A 21,483-nucleotide genomic window follows, 5' to 3' on the forward strand; every position below is an offset into this window, starting at 1 on the left:
TCATGTTTTAAAATACCGTAAGAAACAGTTAACATTAGGTAAACAAATACTGAAATATCCATTTTATTAGATTACATGCAGCATTAGTTTAGCTCTGCTATAATGCTGGCCGTACAGCTAGTGTAGAGAGGTTTTGTAGCCACGCTGTGGTACTTTCTTAAAAGTAGCCCATATGAGATCGGGGAAATTGAGTGGAAATTGAGCCAAGGAAAAAAGTATCACTGGCAGGCATGTCAGGGCATAGACAGGGAATGCAACTGATTTAAGTTTGTCCATGAGGATAAAGAAATGACCGGCACAGAAACAAACCATCATAGAGGTAATGGACATGAACAACGATGTAAAACCCACGATAAGCTTCCTGGGAAGATTTTTTCCGAAATCACGCTCTTGATACCCAGATGTTTGTATAGAGAGGAACATAACCAGTGAGGTAACAGAACCGCAAAGAGCAATGAGAGATGCGATAGCAAAGGCTTTAAATTCTGGCCTGTTTTCAAGAGTTGGGGAGCCGGTGTCATCTTTGAAGTCACCGGGGACAGTGGTGGATGTGGAAAAGGCCACTGTTGCTATCAGCGCTGCTACCAAGGAGCAAGATTCAGACGTTTTTTTCAGCCATCCTCCAGCACTCTTGACTAGCTCGCTGTGAGTCTCGCTGAAGACATCTCTTGGTGTCTGGTTTTTATTGTTGTACCGACTAAAGAAATGAGGTCCCATCGATTCCTCAATAAACTGCATCATATAATGAGTGGTAGTGACCAGAAAATGTATATCATTTTACGGGGACAATAATGATATGTAAACTTGTTAGGTTTTACAAGGAGGGGGTTTCACTGGGGAGAACAACACCAATGAGATCTGAGCCTAACCACATAAGACACTGACACCACTCTCAACCCAAAACCTTAAGGCAATGGGTTTATGGGTCTTTATTCTTATATAGTGCTCTACTTTCTCATTTCTAGCCAATGTGGGACTTAGAATCACACTTGGATTCCTAACAATCTCCCCCTCAAGGGTGAGTCCCTTCAACCACATTGGTACACTCCCCCTCCAGCGGAAGCATTCCCAACCACGAGTACCCCTTCTCGTACCGCCGTTCATCTTAACGGGACACGCTTACCTGGAACTCTTTGCCAGGAAGACTTTCGATACAGGGACATGCACTCGTCTGAACCGATTTTAACCATCGGCTCTGATACCACTCTGATGGGGAAAACAATAACAAACAATATACCAGAGAATGCAGCGGATATAATTTCCCCTAACTTGCAAGAATCTATGAGGAGCAATAATCAAAGAGCAGCAATAATAAACCACCAAAAGCACAAATAAAGGCACCAAGATTTTTAACGTGGAAAACCCCTCAAATCAAGGGTAAAAACCACGAGTCGTCCAGACCAAAGAAATAGCTTCACTATGATCAACAAGAGTACAAAAGAGTCTTAATCAATAGCACAAATTAGTGCCAACACCCAACCAAATAACAAAGCAACAAAGCTTTCAAATAGAGAAGAACAAGAGAGGAAAACCTCTACAAATCACTGCTGCAGTGCGAAATTAATATCTCCCAACTCAGACCTCGTATCAAAGATCCGACCGGTCAGAATGAAGAGCAATGAGTTCCGAACCTGCTGTAAAAATTTCAGCCCGATCCAACGGTGAACGAATCCGCAGCGCCGAATTTACTGCGACAGCTCTATGAAAAACGTGAACAGAATTTTCCCTCTACCTCTCCCTCTATGTGTTAGGGCTTTCAGTGTGTTCTTACTCTATTGTTCTGCCTCTCTCTTTATTTTATAGCCTCCTCTCCACTAGGTTTAAGTGAGACATGGGCTTCTCAAATTTTGGGCCTTTTCTCCACATAGGAAGGGAGCCCAATACCCAACAAATCTCCCCCTCACAACTATGTGGAGATAACCGCCAAACCGGCGATCTCACAACAAACTTCAAACTTTCCTCTTGGCAATGCTTTAGTCATCATATCAGCACCATTATCATCTGTATGAACCTTTTTCAACTCCAACAACTTAGCATCCAAAGCATCACGTATCCAATGATACCTCACATCAATATGTTTGGATCTAGAATGAAAAGTTGGATTCTTACCAAGATGGATAGCACTTTGGCTATCAACAAACAATGAATAGTTATCTTGCCTAAAACCAAGCTCCTGCAAGAATTTCTTCAACCATAACACCTCCTTGCATGCTTCAGTAATAGCAATGAACTCTGCTTCTGTAGTAGACAACGCTACACACCTTTGTAGTCTTGATTGCCAAGCCACAGCTCCCCCTGCAAACTTTATCAAATAGCCCGAAGTGGACTTTCTGGAATCAATATCCCCAGCCAAATCTGAGTCTGAGTAACCCATCAAAGTAGGTTTATCACCTCCAAAACAAAGCTTCATATCAACTGTACCATGAAGATACCTCAAAATCCATTTCACAGCATTCCAATGCTCTCTACCTGGGTTTGACAAAAATCGACTAACTGTACCAACAGCATGTGCAATATCTGGTCTTGTACACACCATCGCATACATCAAACTGCCCACCGCAGATGCATAAGGAACTCTACTCATATTGGTCTTCTCAACTTCATTTGAAGGACTCTGTTTAACACTCAGTTTAAAATGAGTAGCAAGAGGAGTACTCACAGCTTTAGCATTTTCCATCTGGAATCTCTGCAACACCTTCCTAATGTATTGCTCTTGTGATAGATAAATCTTCTTTTCTCTCCTATCACGTGAGATATGTATGCCAAGAATCCTTTTAGCAGCTCCCAAGTCTTTCATGGCAAAAGACTCGCCAAGTGTCTTCTTTAACCTGTCAATTTTGGAAATATCTTTTCCAACAATAAGCATGTCATCAACATATAATAACAGGATAATAAAGTCATCATTAGAAAAACTTTTAACAAAGACACAATGATCAGAAGTAGTCTTCATGTAACCCTGCTCACACATAAAAGACTCAAACTTCTTATACCACTGCCTTGGAGCCTGCTTCAAACCGTATAGACTCTTCCTTAGTCTACACACATATTCTTCCTTGCCTTTAACAAGAAAACCATCAGGTTGCTTCATGTATATCTCTTCCTCCAAATTACCATGAAGGAAAGCTGTCTTCACATCCATCTGCTCAACCTCCAAATCAAGAGTAGCAGCTAAACTTAGCACAGTTCTGATGGATGACATTTTCACCACAGGTGAGAAAATCTCATTGAAATCAACACCCTTTTTCTGTCTGAAACCTTTCACCACTAATCTGGCCTTGTACCTTGGAAGTGTAGAATTTGAATCTTGTTTCACCCTGAAAATCCACCTAGTTTCCAATGCCCTTTTGCCCTTAGGCAATTTCACCAAGTCGTAAGTGTGATTATCATGCAAAGATTTCATCTCATCTTGCATTGCATCCAGCCACTGTTTCTTCTCTTCACTATCCAAAGCCTCTTCAAAACACTCAGGTTCTCCACCGTCAGTCAAGGTTATGTACTCATCACAGGAATACCTTGTAGAAGGTTGTTTTTGTCTATTAGACCTCCTGAGTTGGACTTGAGGTGATTCAGGTATATCACCAAGATCGTCATCATCATCATGTTCCTCTTGAGCATCATCAATTGGAACCTCTACTCCACTTCCAAACTGTTGATCATCAACATCACCATGTTGCTCATTGTCTTGAGCTTCCGTTTCAACATTCTCCAAATTGTGAGTGGACAACCTCATCGGATTACCATCAGTGAGATTACTGTCTTTCTCGGGTGTGGTCTTCTTCACCTTATCAATGTCTTCAATGGTCTGATCTTCCATGAATTGTACATCACGGCTTCTAACAAGCTTCTTCTCAACAGGATCATAAAACCTGTAGCCAAATTCATCCTCACCATAGCCAATAAAGATACATTGCCTTGTCTTTTTATCTAACTTGGATCTTTCATCCTTAGGAACATGAACAAATGCCCTGCAACCAAAGACACGCAAATGATCATATCTAACATTCTTACCAAACCAAATTTTGTCTGGCACCTCAATATTCAAAGCAACTGCGGGACTGAGATTAATAACATGCACAGCTGCAAGCAATGCCTCTCCCCAAAAGTGCTTAGGCAACTTTGCTTCTGAAAGCATACATGTAACCCTTTCAACCAAGGTCCTGTTCATCCTCTCCGCTAGACCATTCAACTGAGGAGTTTTAGGAGGAGTCTTCTCGTGTCTAATACCATGCTGCCTGCAATAAACATCAAAAGGTCCACGGTACTCACCACCATTATCACTACGGATGCATTTCAGCTTCTTGCCTGATTGCCTCTCAACCATAGCATGAAATTCCTTGAACTTTTCAAGTACTTGACCTTTCCGCTGAAGAGCATAGACCCATAGCTTCCTGGAACAATCATCAATAAAAGTAACAAAGTAAACTGCACCACTAAATGACTTTACCTTTAATGGGCCACAAACGTCAGAATGCACCAATTCAAGTAATTCTGACTTCCTTGAGGGTGGATGCTTCTTAAAAGATACTCTGGTTTGTTTACCAGCCATGCAATGAGAACATTTCTCCAATTCTGCATTTCTCAATCCCATAAGCACATCCTTTTTAGCTAAGCAGTTAAGCCCTTTCTCACTTATATGACCAAGCCTCCGGTGCCACAAAGATGCCTCCATATACATAGCATTCACACTGTCTTTAGCAACCAAAGCTTTAGTCCAATACAATTTAGATTGTTTCTCCCCTCTGGCCATAACCAAGTTACCTTTAGTGAGCTTCCATTTACTAGAACCAAAGTGATTGTCATAACCACAATCATCAAGCAACTGCACAGAGATTAAATTAAAACGGACATCCGGAGCATGTTTGACTCCTTTAAGCAACAACTGCACTCCCATGTTGGTTTGCAGGCAAACATCACCAACACCAATCACTTTAGACTCACCATCATTACCCATCTTCAACACTCCAAAATCACCAGAAGTGTAAGATGTGAAGAACTCCTTCCTAGGTGTAACATGCAGTGTAGCACCACTATCAATAATCCACATGCTCTCATCAGATACAAGATTAACGGACTCAAAGTCACGAAGAAGAACAAGATCACCATCTGTAGCAGTAGTGACACGATCATCATCATCATGATCATTCTCTCTCTGTTTGCCCTTCTTGTCTTTGTTCTCCTTTTTCCACTTAAAACAGTATTTCTGAATGTGTCCAGTTTTATGACAAAAATGGCACTCTAAATTCTTGTATCTTGACTTGGACTTGCTCCTACTCTTCTCTCTACCACCTTTATGTTCCTTTTTCTGACTTCTCCCCCTAGCTTCTGTAACAAGCATCTCAGACTGAGATGAAGAACCATGTGCCTTCCTTCTCATCTCTTCATTAAGAGCACCGCTCTTTGCCATCTGAAAAGAAACAACACCATTCGAGGCAGAGTTCGTAATTGAAACCCGAAATACCTCCCAAGACTCTGGTAGAGTATTAAGCAACCATAATCCCATAACTTCGTCATCAAACTTTATGCCCATTCCTGACAATTGATCTAGGAGCCCTTGAAACTCATTTAAGTGATCAGAAATAGAAGAATTCTCCCTGTACCTCAAATTCATCAAGCAATTTAACAAATACAATTTATTATTGCCCGACTTAGAAGCATACAAAGACTCAATCTTCTCCCACAAAGCTCTGGCATGTGTCTCATTAGCAATATGATTATAAACATTATCTTCAACATATTGCCGAATAAAACCACATACCTGTTGGTGCTCAAAGTCCCATTCTTCTTCAGACATAGAATCTGGCTTCTGTGTAGCAAAGACCGGAAGATGCAATTTCTTGACAAATAATAAATCTTTCATCTTGCCCTTCCACAAATGATAATTTGTACCATTCAAAGCAACCATCTTTGCATTTGCCTCCATCATTCAAGCAAGTAAATATAGCCCAACCAAGAGCTCTGATGCCACTTGTTAGGTTTTACAAGGAGGGGGTTTCACTGGGGAGAACAACACCAATGAGATCTGAGCCTAACCACATAAGACACTGACACCACTCTCAACCCAAAACCTTAAGGCAATGGGTTTATGGGTCTTTATTCTTATATAGTGCTCTACTTTCTCATTTCTAGCCAATGTGGGACTTAGAATCACACTTGGATTCCTAACAAAACTTACGAGGTACCACTTGATTTCCCAATGCATTTGCAGGGCTTCGCCAGGAATGGGCCAGGGATTATCCTCTCTAAGCATGGCTGCCAAGTGCAAAGCATTGTTTCCCTCGTTATCCACTTTATGGAATATACTCTCCTTCAGATTTTTCCTCCGCAATAAGTCATATAAGTAGGTTTGTCTATTCTCCACTGCCAATAACACTATATTTTTCTTATTCGCATCTGTATCGTGAACAGCAACAGGAAACGAGTCCATGATTTTCTCCACCATTTCTGTCACTCCGTTCTTTGCAGCTATCAATATTGGTGTCTCCCCTGCACATAAAAGTAAACCTGTAATATAAATAATATTCAACTCTCAGCCTGTTTGATTCTGCATTGGAAGATGCTATACATATGGGTGAATCATGTGAAAAATTGAAAAAGTAAATACATTCTGATGCAGAACCAAACACAGTAATAATGTTATACCATTGTTTTGTTGCTTGGGTTCTCCTCTGGTGGTAAGATGTTGTTCCACTTCTGTGATACCAGCCAAAGTAACATAATCCCCTTCATCAAATCTATAAGGTTGATCTTTATTCTCCAATATATTCACGGGTTCGCTGCCATCGTCATCGTACTCATACATGCAAGCTCGCTTCAGAAGTTCATCCATTATTTGTGCTGACCACTCGTGCTTTTCCTTCTTCCGACGTATCTTATTTATGTTCGCTGGTCCTTGTGTAGTTTCATTACCAGACACATTGTCACGTTATTAACAGATAAAAAGTGCTACATTCATTAGTTCCAAATAATCTATTAAATAAAATAATTCGTAAGACTAAATAATCTATTAAATAAGGACTCATTTATAAATGTCGTTTTTTTTTATATTTCGAGTTCATTTAAACTCAAATTTATAAAAATAGATTAATTAAATTTTATTTTGCAAAATAGGATTAAGTTCTTGCGGTGAAGGACAACACATGCCAGTTTTCCTTTTTTTCTTTTTTTCAAGAAGCGAAATCTATATGAGACCGGTTTCTATTCACTTTAAAGTGAAGTCGTCCTCGAAAACTTCACTTTTTAGTTTTTTTCTTTTTAACGTTTAAATATTAGTTAGTTTTTTAAAATATTTGTCTATAATAAAAAAATAAAAAAAATAGTTTTAAGAAATTCTAAAATAATTATCCTTTAAACCTTAATACAAAATTAAAAAGATAAAATGTTACAAATTAAAAAATATTCAAAAAAAATGTGTACTACATATAGCTTTGTATATGTAGAATAAAAAATGTACAAATAAATATAGTAAATTATTTATTTTTATTTTAATTTCAATATATTATTAGTAAAAATATATATAAATTTATTTATAATCACCGACTAAAATATGGCTATAAAACAACTTTTATACAGTATAATTGTTTTTTACATTATAAATATAATAAATATTTTTTATTTAAAATATACTTCAATAATTATATTTGAATATCTAATCTATTTAGGTTTATTTTATGTTTATTTTATGGGTTAAATATGTTTTTGATCCCTCAAGTTTTAGTGAATTTTGGGATCCTCTTTGAAACTTTATACCAATTTAGTCCTCCATCTTTAGAAATGCGTGAATTTAGTCCTTCTTATCAAATTTTGTTAAGTTTATTTGATATTTTAAACGCATTTTATGATAATATTTGAGTTAATATTGAAACAAAAATGTGTCAAATGGCGTAAACAATCAAATAAAAAGTATCGTTTAATAAAATCTAGAAAAATATAATTTAGAAAATCTCGTAAGATATATATGTGAGATTTATCTTGTATAAAAATAATCTGTGGCTTTGAAAGAAATACTAAAATTGTAAAATCAAACAAATATAAAACTTAATGTTAAAAAATTAAAAAGTAAAATCGTCATGTATAAGGACGATTTCACTTTTGAAATGAATAGAAATCGGTCTCTCACAATACGTTTCACTTTTTGAAAAAAAAAAAACGGCATAGTGAAGGACGACTTCACCTGTAATATCGTCCTCCAATATAAGGACTTGACCCTATTTTTCAAAAAAAGAAATTCAACAGATCCATTTTTTACAAATTTGAATTTAAATGAATCTCAAAATACAAATGAACCTATAAATGTCACTGATGATATACCCAAAGTGATAGACTCAAGACCAATCAAGTGGTCTTATATTTTTCTAGCCTTATGCTCATAAGAGCTAAAGACTGGAGTTGTGTGATGATAAGCCTAAAGTATTAGGCTCAATACGGGTTATTCATGGGAAACATGTTTAAGTTTTACCTATCATTGACTTAGGAATTGTTGAATGACTTTAAAGGTGGAGTGATAAAGACGTGACATTAAGGCTCTGTTCGCTTGTATAGATTATTATAAACGCGGATGGGAGAGCGAGTGACACTCATGTTCGTTGTTGTAGATTATTGTTGATGTGCTGCGATGAATTCGGGAGAGAGATCCAAATTTTCATCCTTCTTGGTTGAACAGGAGAAACATTTTGCATTTACTAAATTAACCCTTTTACCTTTTTTTATATTTCTCATTCTACTATGTATTGGTTGTATCAAAGATTGCAGAATCCAAAAGGGCATTTGAAAAGTACTCTGCTATATTGCAAAGCCCATGGGGTATGCTACCATTAGAAGGAATTCAATCCCATATTTATTGGAATCCTGTGTGTAAATTGGAGAGGGATTTGATCCCATTTTTATGCAGATTCGATCCCATGCTTCGAAACATTATTAAAATATATTATCATAAAAAATATTATTTTATTAATTTTTATAATTTTTTTTTTCAATTTTAATAGTAAAAAAAATAACAAAATAATTATAACTTATATAAATACCAATTTATATTACTTATTATATAAAGGGCAATATGGTAATCTATTTATTATTTTTATTAAAATATTTTTTTAATTTATCACATCACTCAAATCACTTCCAAATCTATTCATTATCACTTCCAAATATCTTAAAAAAATAACACACAATTCATACTTACATCTATTTAAACTCATCCATTCCCTCTCCTTTAAATTTATTTATTTAAGTGAACACAGCCTAAAGGCTCAATAGAGGAGAAAAGAGGACAGTAAAGAAGGAAGGAAACTCAAGAGACCATGGACGATGAAGGCAAAGAGGAGGCATATCACATCTTTAAATGTTTTCGCACTTACTGTGGGACTCATGAAACGTTTTTCGATGGGTGGCAGTGTGGAGCATTCAGATACTCTGTTCCCGTGTGCCGATGATCCCCTTTCTCTCATCCACACACACGTCAACACCACCACCTTGTGTTGTTGCAGGAAAGAATGGAATGGAAGCATAATTTTACCTCCTATTTTATAGTACATTAAAGCTTAGTTTCACTTGGTGCTATTCTTTTGCAGAAGAGATTATTAATCTTCCTAAATATAATTTAGGACATAAAATATGTACTTTGAATATTTTAAAATCTTTTAATTTTGGTTTTCCTTCTTAAAGAAAGCGTTTTTATTTTTATTATTCTAATTTTTAAGTACTTCAATTTCATGATTTGATTATAATTAGCATTTAAAGACGGTTTATAAATCATCATAGACACACTTTAAGTTTAAATTTAAGTATTCCTAAATTGGACAAAATGAGATGGTAAAAAAAAATGGAAACCGAAAGTGGAAGAGATATGGTGAAATAAAACATATTTCGTGCAAAATTGTATCGGTCATTGATTGATTAACTTAACCTTTATGAACTATCATAATTTGATATTATATAATAAAAACTTTATATTGTTATTGTTTAAAAACGATGTCCAATGTTGTTCACTTCGACAGAGTAACGTAACAATTTTAGCAAGTATTCAAGAATACAACACTGTCTTACATAAAGAAGAATTGTTAACCTTTTAAGGTGTTCTCTTAAAAGGAGAACTAGTTTAGTAATTGAAAGAAGTAACTAGTCTCCTAAACTCGTAATTTACTAAGCAGTAATCAATCTCCTAAACTAGTAATCTACTAAGGGACAATCACTTTTCTAAAAAAAAATAAAAATTGATAAACACAACCAGTCTCTTAAGGATTAAAAAAGAGTAAAAAATTGATGAGAACAACCGGTCTTTCCTAAAAAATAAAAAAAAAGTAAAAATATGATGGGAGTAATAAGTATTCTAAGAAATAAAGAAGGCCTTCTAAAATCCTATAAGAACAACTAGTCTCTCAAGGAATAAAAAGGAGCAAGATCCGATAAGAGCAACTAAACTCCTAAGGAATAAAAAAGAAATCTCAAAAACTCCGATGAAAGTAACTAGTCTTTTAAGGAATAAAAAATGAGCAAAAATTCGATGCGAGCAATCAATCTCCTAACAAGTGTCTAGTTTACTTAAAATCACATTATTTAAAAATTTATCTTGCGTGATTTTAAGATTTTAATATAAAAGTTAGTAAAACAACTCCTTTTACTTTATAATATAGAACGAGGATTCGAGAAGTTGAAAAAGTGGAATTTGATATGATATGTCTATGTTTATTTTGCAGATAAAATGAAAGAAATTAAGAAGTTGGTTTCAAGACCCAAAGTTGTCGCTAAGACATGTCAGGTGGTTTATGAAGATTCAAAATATGATCCCTGCGATTGAGTAGCGATTTTGGTGCTAAGTCACACATGAAGAAACCTTAATTGGAAGGAAACCTAAAGTTTCAAAATGACAGTTGAGCCTCAAGAGAAAAGCCACCTAGAAAGGAGAGCTCCCCTGCTGAAATATCAAGGTAAAAGCTTAAGCATCTAGGAACCCCATCTAAGGAGGAAATCTCATGACTAACCAACATGATTGGAGCTAGATCAACATTTAGTTTTCCTATAAAAACATAGCATAACTCTGTTATAAAAAAGCATATTTTGTACATATTTTTAGAGAGAAATTTGTAAGAGTTCTTAGGTATATATTATAACATCTTTAAAGAACTGTGGGAGGAAGAAAAACTTTTCCTACGTATGCTTTAAAGATCACTATAAGCAGTTAAAATTTTCCTAGTTTGGATTGAATGTAACTTACTTTATGTACTGTACTTGATTCAATATATACTATATTCTTGTTTTATATTATTTGATTTGTTTTCACTGCTTTGATAACTTAGCCAATCATCATACTTCATCAGCCTAAATATAGTGAGATCTGGTTTAGTGCTTAGATCCAATCAAATTTTATAATGCTTACCATGGATGGATCCACAACATTAGTTGATTTAAAGAGCCTTGTTCATTAATGCAAGAAGTCATTTAACCAATGACCGAGAAATCATGATGGGTTTTATAACCTTAGGTTTTAATACTATAAGAATATGGTTAAAAGTACATTTAAGAGTACATCCAAGAATACTAAAATAAAGGACATAACTTATAGAGAATCAATGGTAGTGTAGTTGGGTGAAAGAAACCAAGGTTAATCCCAACATCTAAATCAACATATCACTTATCTTTATCTTTATTCAAACTTATATTTAAAATTGTCAAACCTTTATCATTGTGTTATTACAAACTTGAATAGATTATAGACTACTATTTTATCAAACCAAATCCCTGTGGATATCACCTTGTTGTACTACAATTGAACCAGTGCACTTGCTGGATAATTTACACCTTTAACTAGGAGATCAACATCTCCTAAGGAATAAAGAAAATCTCTTAAAATTCGATGAGATCAACCAATTTCTTAAGGAATAAAAAATGAGAAAAAATTCAACGGAACAACCAATCTCCTAAGGAATAAAAAAGATCTCCTACTAATGGGAGCAACTAGTCTCCTAAAATTTTATGAGATCAACTAGATTTTCAAGGAATAAAAAAGAGCAAAAATATGATATGAGTCTTCAATCTCCCGAGGAACAATGAAGATCTTCTAAAATCTTATGAGAGCAATCAATCTTTTAAGGAATAAAAAAGAGAAAAAATTTTATAGGAGCTACCAGTCTCCTAAGGAACAAAGATGATTTCCTAAAATTTGATGAGATTAACCAATCTCTTAAGGAATAAAAAGGAGAAAATTTTCGATGGGAGCAATTAGTCTGCTAAGGAATAAACAAGACTTCCTAAATTCTTATGAGAACAACCAGTCTCTTAAGGAATAAGAGCAATGTTCGATCTAAGCAACTAGATTCCTAAGGAATAAAAAAGAAATCTCCTAAAAATCGATGAGAGCGATTAGACTCTTAAAAAAAGGAGCAAGATTCGAGAGAGTATATAAGCTCTTAAAATAGGAAAAATGGCAAATACTAGTTTGAAAATCAGATGGGAATAATTATCGCCATAGCTTGCATTTTTTATTATATGATTTAAATCAGTTTTAAATAGAAATCGAGATACCAAGCAATATTACCACAATTCGCATGAGGTAACAAAGATGATACATCCAAGTTTTTGAAAAGCAATGCAACAGAAATATATGAATTTCGTTCTGACAAATCGAGCACGAGGAACAAATCATCATCCAAAGCTAATAACTTACAATCTAGTCATCAACAACTTCTTTCAGGGATCTAAAGCCGAAAAATCTATATCAGGAAACAATATTTTTGCTTGGTCAGCCGCGACGTCAAATCCATCCTTGAAAGAACATTCAGTCATGGGTGGGAACGTTTTAATGTTTCACATTCTCTAATATTACAAATTACAAAATGTGATATTAAGGTCACCGTGCACCCTAGTAGTTCTTTTTGGAGGCCCAACATTGTATGGACTTATAGTAGGAGATATATAATGTGAGTCGATGATTAAAATTGTTTAGCCTTATGCTCTCAAGAGCTAAAGACCAGGGGACTGTGTGATAATAGGCCCAAATTGATAGACTCGATATCAATCAGGATAAGTTGGTCATACATTTTTCTAGCCTTAGGCTAGCTAAAGGTTGGGGGTTGTTTGATATAAGGTTATTCATGAAGAGAGAGTTTAGATTTTACCTATCATTGACTTGGTGGTTACTAAATGAGTTAAAAGTTCAAGTGGCAAGGATAGGACATTAAAGACCGAAATGTGTGGGTGGGTGTGGGTGGTGGTGTGGGTGTGGGTGTGTGTGTTATAAATTTGGAAGACTGGAAACCAAGTGAGATTGAGAATACATGTATTATGGACAAATCAGTGTGCGCATGCGTGCGTGTGTTATAAATTTGAAAGAATGAAAACAAAAATTAAGATTGAGAAATACATGTATTATAGACAAATCAAAATATAAATAAGATCTTAATAGTTTATTTTAGATAATTGAGTTATTTCATTTTTGTTATTATTAAAAAAGTTACATTCTTAGTATAATAAATTTAATTTTATTATTTTTATTTAAATTCTATTAATACTTAATAATATTGAACATTGTTTTTAATAATTCTAAATTTATTAAAGAGAAAATTAATATTAGTATTGAATAAGTACTCAAAATTTTAAATTTATAAAGTAAAAAATAAATGATAATTTTTTTTAGGATTGAATAATTATATATTAATGTTAAGATTCTCTTGATAATTATAAAATACATATTTTAATCATTAATAAATTTTAAACAAAAATTAGTAAAATTAAAAATTTTATATTAAAATTATAATTTTTTTTATCATACTAAAATCAACATATTTCAATATTCATTGTATGAATTTTTTTATATATTTCCTTAACCTAAATGAAGAGCAATGTGTATTAATTATTATATAACTTTATGTATAAATTAATATTAAATCAAAATTAAAATAACTATTAAGAAGTGAATTAAGTCCAAGCCAATCTTACAAAATCAGTTTGTAAGATGAACTTATCTCTAATCGATGTGAGACTTCTAATAATAACGAAGTCAAAATCTCAATATACTAATTAAAATCATAATCTCTCAACTTTCAATTATGAGAAACCCTGTTATTTGTACTCAAACTATAAATATTTTATTTTGGTATTGTCTTCTTCTCATCTACCAAAAATATATAAAAGGCAATATAGAAAATAAAATTCTCACTCAAGTTGAAATAAATTTTTTGATATGAAAAGTATTTCGTATCCAATATAGAAAATAAAATTCTCACTCAAGTATTGAAATGAATTTTTTGATATGAAAAGTATTTCATATCTTACATCGATAGGAGATTAGACAAATTTATGATACATGTGTGCAAATTTCACTTTACATACTAATTTTATAAAATTGAGAAATTTTAAAAATCTATCTTAATAAAATTTATTATTTATTAGGCTTATTATTATGCCACAATTATTCAAATATTGAACCACTTATTATTGTGCCACCGTACTAATCTTATTTTACAAATAAATTTATAAGATTAAATTAAATTTAAAATTTATTTATTAAAAAAATAATAATGTACGTTTTTTATCCGTCTTATTTTCGACTAAAAAACATTCGTGTTTGTAAAAAGTTTTTTACCAGAAAGTAACCCAAATACCTGCCTCCTCCACTCAAATTAGAGTTAGTGTATGTATATGAATGTATTTAAAACTCAAACTTGCAAAATAAAGTGCAAACTTATAAGAAGTATGGTGACATATATAATTGATTTGCAAAATATATAAACGAGTCTAAAGCTAAATATCATGGAGGCATACCTGGTCCAAAGATAACCGACAGCAGAAAATATACGGACTTGAATAAATCTACACAGTAATTCTGAGGAAATAATATTCGATGTGGCCAAGTGCTGCTTTCAGATCCTAAACAATATTGCGGTTAATCTGCTGTATAAAATTAAGTTTTTCTTTTAGGTCCAAATATGGTGCGAGAATTTAGTCCTCACCTGGAGATTTTGTTTCGGCCCCATTATTTGTAACAATATTTTTCAATGCTTCGAGGTCTCTTTTTGTTCCAATTTGATCATTATGCTGTAACTTTTGATGACATTGTCTCAATGGCTCGGTCACTGGATACATGGAAAACGAATCAAATCACGATTACAGTTGAAGTTGAGATGAGATTATTAAATGATGTTCACAAGTTGAAGTTTTGAGTAATAATTTTCTCTAAAATTACCATATATATTGCAAAAATACTTCTAAAAACAGAGATTGATTTATACGTTTTGTAAGAAGAGAGAATATATATATCTTTTACAAAAAATGATACAATGACATCTTTTTCTTACCATTTCTCTTACCCCCTGATGTGGCGTCAGATATTTAATTTTAATTTAACTGAAAAATGAAATGACAATACAGAAGGTTTGGTTATGCACTCGCGCGTGTTGGACACTTGCCATTCATCACAGAATCCTCCTCTCTTTTCATTTTGATTTTTCAAAAACGATCTCTCCTCTGCTCCAACTCTTCCGCAAACCTCCCCAGAAAACCCTCCCTGTCCTCTGCTCCAACTCTTCCCCAAACCTCCCCAGAAAACCCTCCCCGCACACACCTCTCCGCCACCGTGAAAACCCTCTCGTCCTTTGAATGTTGAAACCCCAAACTGCTCTTCGAAAAACCCTATTCCATTTTAATCTTCAAACTCTTCCCCCTATCCCAAATCCCTTTGAAGCAACTGTTCCCCATACCTCTGAACCAACCGTTCCCGAAACCTCCCCAAAAAACCCTTCCCGGAGCCACCGAAGAAAAATACTAACCTGCAACATTTTTAAACTTATCTTGCAACCCAAGCGCAATTATGATGTAACCCATCAAGGAGTTTTTGCATAAAACAAGTTGACAGATATTGGAAGTGCATAACAACACACAAATCTCTCCCCTACTAAAAGGGTGGACTTCAATTGTGCACACAAATACCAGACCCCAACACACTTATTATAAACCAAGTGTAAGTTCCTTTGGGAAAAAAATAGTCTGCAACATTCTTAAATTTATCTACAACCTTAAAGTAATTAAGGTGTAACCCACGAAGGAGTTTTTGCACAGGGAACAATTGACAGATTTTGGAAGTGCATGACAACACACAATTTTTTCCCTTCCTAAAAGGGTGGACACTGATAATGTTAATTTTTACCATTATCCAAGCTATATTTCATTAGCAAAATCATCTCTTCCAAAGCTTTTAACCTACTTAATCCTCAATTTTACCTTACTTTTGTAAATAAATACATTGTGAGTTGCATTGATCTAAATATACCACTAATCCCCATTTTTTGTATCCTTTTTGTAGATTGGAAGCTTTGCTCCAAAAGTCCAGATAAATGAGTGACCCGGAATATCAAGGAGAAGAGCAAAAATATCAACAGGAAGCGCCCGACGACACAAAGACAGCGCCAGGCGCAACAGGCCGCCAGCGCCAGGCGCCAGACAAGCACCAGCCAGGCGCCACTGCTGGCCACCACCTGGTGGCACCTGGCCACCGCCGGGCGGTAGATGAGGAATTTGCCCACTGTTTGATGGCTAGCGCCTGGCGGTGAGACCCTTCCGCCAAGCGCCTGTTTTCGCTAATGTGGCAAGTTGGCTCTTTTTCTTCTGTTTTCGCGAGGGGAAATGAATCTTGGACACTTTGGAGCTCGAACAACACGTCTTGGAGCGCTTGGAGGTCTGCTAGGGCTTGTGGAAACAGCTCCATCTTCCTCTTTGTGTCTCCTCCCTCTTCCATTCCCATTTTGTAAGCTTGAGATCTCCATGACAATGGAGAGCTAAACCCATTTTTGTTGGGGTTAGATGTAGCCACTGAACTCATACGTATTTTCGAATGGTTTGAATATATATATGCTTCTTCCATTGAATTCTAGTATCTTTGTTTATGCATTTAAAGCTTGCTTTGTTTTACCCATTCATTGCATGATATTTGGGTCATTAGGTATTGGAAAATATCTCTTGAAACCTTGAATTGGAACAAGATACCTAATGGAACTTGTATCTACGAATGGAACCTGACCCATTAGTTGTCTTAAACCCTAATTTGTAAAGCGGGTTTGTTTATTTAGGGATTCAAGGAATTGACTCTAAATAAGGAAACCTAGGCTCATTCAACTAAGGGATTAGAGTTTGAGTAAACTTGTGGGTTGACATTAGTAATTAATGGAAAAGAGTTTTATTGCTTAATATACATGAGAGTGAAGTAGGTGAAGTCTAACTCCAACAATATCAATCCATTGCATTTCTAGCCTTTACCATTTTCTAGAGTCTTCAAATATCCAAGTTCAATTTTAATTGTTTATGAAATATTTACTTTCTTGCATATAAAAACCCAAATCATGAATATATTCATTAGTTTAAATTAATCACTAATTACACAATTATTTAGTATACACGAGTCTCTTGGGAAACGATATCCCGGTCTTACCGGTTACTACTTGCGCGACTTGGTACAATCGCCAAAGTCTTAACAGACACCAACTGTGCACACCAATACAAGACTCCATCCCACTTTCTCTAAACCATGTGTAAGTTCATTTAGGGAATAACTAGCCTGCAACATATTTAAACTTATGTTGCAACCCAACAATAATTAAGGTGTAACCGACGAAGGAGTTTTTGCACAAAATAAAATTGACAGATTTTGAAAGTGCATTACAACACACAATTTGTTTCCCTTAGTAAAAGGGTGGACCCCAAGTGTGCATACCAATACTAGAGTCCATTCCACTTCTTCTAAACCAAGTGTAAGTTCATTTAAGGAAAAAGTAGTCTGCACCATTTTTGAACTTATCTTGCAACCCAAGACCAATTAAGGTATAACCCACAAAGGAGTTTTTGCACAAAGTAAAATTCACAGATTTTGGAAGTGCATAAGAACACACAATTTTCTCCCTTACTAAATCTGTCAATTTTACTTTGTGCAAAAACTCCTTTGTGGGTTATACCTTAATTGCTTTAGGGTTGTAGATAAATTTAAGAATGTTGCAGACTATTTTTTTCCCAAAGGAACTTACACTTAGTTTATAATAAGTGGGTTGGGGTCTGGTATTTGTGTGCACAGTTGAAGTCCACCCTTTTAGTAGGGGAGAGATTTGTGTGTTGTTATGCACTTCCAATATCTGTCAACTTGTTTTATGCAAAAACTCCTTGATGGGTTACATCATAATTGCGCTTGGGTTGCAAGATAAGTTTAAAAATGTTGCAGGTTAGTATTTTTCTTCGGTGGCTCCGGGAAGGGTTTTTTGGGGAGGTTTCGGGAATGGTTGGTTCAGAGGTATGTGGAACAATTGCTTTAGAGGGATTTGGGATAGGGGTAAGAGTTTGAAGATTAAAATGGGATAGGGTTTTTCGAAGAGCAGTTTGGGGTTTCAACATTCAAAGGACGGGGAGGGTTTTCACGGTGGCGGAGAGGTGTGTGCAGAGAGGGTTTTCTGGGGAGGTTTGGGGAAGAGTTGGAGTAGAGGACGGGAAGGGTTTTCTGGGGAGGTTTGCAGAAGAGTTAGAACAGAGAAGAAACCGTTTTTGAAAAATCAAAATGAAAAGAGGGGAGGGTTCTGTGAAGAATGGCAAGTGCCCAACACGCGCGAGTGCATAACCAAACTTTCTGTCATTTCACTTGATTTTTCAGTTAAATTAAGAAAAAAAATTAAATATCTAACGCCATATCAAGTGATAAGAGAAGTGGTAAGAAAAATGTGTGATTGTATCATTTCTCATCTTTTACATACCCACTAAGGCGAATTTTTTTGCCACCCTCCACAGCCTCACACATGTCTCGTAATTTTCCGGATAACTGAATTTTTCTTTGTCGGTTGTTGGAAGTTGCTGCTGAATATTGGGTGCTACTTCGAGCTTCTTCACCATTATAGCTTCCAAATAAATTACACATACATTTTGATTATCAATAATAATAATAATAATAATAATAATAATAATAATAATAATAATAATAATAATAATAATAATAACGTCCTACTGTATATGTATAAAGTGAAATTTGGAATGAGTATCTTACCATTATAAACAATTCGTTCAAACCGTCCCAAGTCGCCACCACTCTTGAAAACAGAAGGCTTATTTGCCAGGAGATGAAGAGGAGTTAGCCCACTCTCGTTCACTGAGTTTACAAGATCTCCGTATAAATGAATTATTTGGAATGCCAAATCTGTAAATAAATGAATGATCACCTAAAATTAATTATTAGATCGGAAAGTTGAATTTATTAGATTGAAAAAAGGTTTAGAAGGAGTTACCAAAATAATCTCCGGCAATGGTAGAATGAAGAATGGTGTCACCATCAGTTCTTCTACAGTTGCTGTAGTAGTGGAGAGACTCTGGGTAGGTGTTGATGGAAAAATAGTGAAGGAAAAGGAAAGCTTCTTTTCTGCCATGGAGAGCAGCAAGAAAGAGAGGGGTCTCGCCATCAACGTTGCGCATACTCAGCAACGAAGCCTCAGCGGAAGCAATGTACTCGCACATTTGTCTGCTCCCGATCGAAGCCGCCAAGTGCAAGGCCGTGCTTTTTCTATTGTTCTGAATTCCCAGTGCCTCTTTACACTTACCCTCTTCCCTCTCCGAGCAAATAAGCTTCACCAGTTTTCCCACAACGTCGTTTTGGCCGTCGGTGACGGCGACATGCAATGCAGTGTCACCTGTCTTCATTATTTTGGCCGTGTAAGCCTTCTTGTCCTTCTCGTACGTTTTCACCACTTCTTCCCACTCGCCTTTCATGCAAAGTTTGAACAAACGCTTGCTTGTTTTTTGTGTGTGCTCCCTCCCTCTACCATCTTCCCTTTCCGCCATCATCACATCACCTACTCAACTCTAGACCACTTCTTCTATTCATCTTTGCCACAACTATACATATATGTGTGTGTGGAATGTAGGTGGCTGCTACTTTTCTTTGGCTTTCATATAAGTTATTCCATAAGAAAGTTACGGCCGCATAAATATTCTCATAAAAAAAGTTATTTAACACAAGTTATATTAATACTTGACAACCATTTAGTCTTAGAAAAAATATCTTTTATACTTTTAAGGAAAAAGAAAGAAAGAAAATAATAGAAAAAAATGTCAGATGAGAGTAAAAAAAAATTTGAAGTGTCATTAATCATATTTTTATTTGTTGAATTCCCCATTGCACAAATGTCAACTGACTTTCTCGGTCATTTGGCGAGTTATAATAATCACTGGACTACAATTTCCTTTTAAAGTGAGAGAGAGGTGAAATAATTTTCTTGCTTTTTTTAGATTCTATTTATAATTTTCAAGCAAATTAAATAATGAAAAAATACAATAATATTTAGAAGTACTCTTAGTTGGTTGTGCATTTCTTCTGACTAAATGCTGAATTACATCTGATTTTGTTTCGGAATTTTGATTGAATTTACCAAAGATGCAGGGATTGGATTGGATGGTTGTGTTGAGTATCGGTTCTGTGTTTCCTCTCCACGCAAAGTGATGAATTTACTTTGTGGAACGTGTTACACGGAAACTGGCTTTTCTCTTTCTTTAACCCTCTTGTCGGTTTGCAGAACTGATCCTTAGTTGCGTTGGAGGTATTTGAGGCTTCGGTGGAAGGAAAAGGACAAAGGAGGGGTAATTTGAATCGGTGAGTTTTTTTGTGCTCTTCATTTATCGTGTCTTCATAATATATTGATTACTACTAATTTTTAATATTTTAAAATATATTAAAAAAATATTTAAAATATTAATACAGTGTATTTTTAATGTTCAACAAAGGACAATACCAACAAAACCAGTAGAAAATCTGGACTAGGGATAATTCCTAATATATAATGAAAAATTAAAATTAAAATTATATTTTAGTAGGTTAAATTTAATTAAAATTAAAATTTAATTTAATTATACTTTATTTTATTTTTATAATTCTATATTAAAAAAATTATAAAACATATATACATATTTTAAATATTTGCAGGTATGCGAGTATCCACGGGTACTCGCGGGTTTTCAAAAAATCTGCGAGTATTTTTTAAGTGGGTAAACGAACGGGTGACAGATGGATTTTTTCTTTTTGCGGGTCGAGTTGCGGGTAGACACTATCCGTACCCAACCCGACCCGTTGTCATCTCTAGTTGTACGAATTTGGTTGGAATTTTCGGTATGCTAATTAGTTCAATCCGTTTAGCCCCTTAAATGTGGAGACTATATGTTTTATTTTATTTTTTCAAATTAAAATATTTAAAAAAGTTAAATTTTGTATATAAATAATTATTTTAATTTATTTAATTAAGAATATTAATTAATTAATTAAAATGTAGAAATTATTTATGTGATTAAATATGTTTTAAATATTTATTTATAAGTATTTATACAAATAAGATACAAATAAAAATTTTAAGCAATCCATCCTTCAATGAAACATGTTGTAATTTCTAATTTGTCTTTTTGATGAGTCAATCTGACCCGTCAGACCGACAAAATCAAAATGGATTAGGCTGAATCTACTATCAAGTTAATTTCAATTATGAA

At 34.7% G+C, this 21,483-nt stretch overlaps 1 protein-coding gene across 4 annotated transcripts; it reads right to left on the minus strand.

The window, feature by feature from the left end:
* Window positions 1–34: 34 nt before the first annotated feature.
* LOC114187669 (uncharacterized) lies at window positions 35–19,871 on the minus strand. 4 transcript variants are annotated; one of them, XM_085675154.1, is made up of 8 exons: window positions 19,242–19,871; window positions 19,004–19,153; window positions 18,717–18,857; window positions 14,943–15,065; window positions 14,755–14,859; window positions 6,640–6,882; window positions 6,173–6,501; window positions 35–732 (listed from the first exon to the last, which is right to left on the minus strand). In XM_085675154.1, the coding sequence occupies exons 1-8, from the start codon at window positions 19,792–19,794 to the stop codon at window positions 118–120; spliced, it is 2,259 nt and encodes a 752-aa protein (XP_085531280.1). In that variant the 5' UTR covers window positions 19,795–19,871; the 3' UTR covers window positions 35–117. The 4 variants fall into 4 exon arrangements, with proteins under 4 accessions (XP_085531280.1, XP_085531279.1, XP_027931778.1 ...); XM_085675153.1 differs by having other exon boundaries at window positions 6,640–6,888; window positions 19,242–19,870; XM_028075977.2 differs by having other exon boundaries at window positions 6,173–6,483; window positions 6,640–6,888; window positions 19,242–19,868.
* Between the last annotated feature and the right edge of the window lie 1,612 nt (window positions 19,872–21,483).

Source organism: Vigna unguiculata, chromosome 6, assembly GCF_037176805.1.
Source record: "Vigna unguiculata cultivar grain cowpea cultivar isolate G323 ecotype 2 chromosome 6, ASM3717680v1, whole genome shotgun sequence".
NCBI classification, from domain to species: Eukaryota; Viridiplantae; Streptophyta; class Magnoliopsida; order Fabales; family Fabaceae; genus Vigna; species Vigna unguiculata.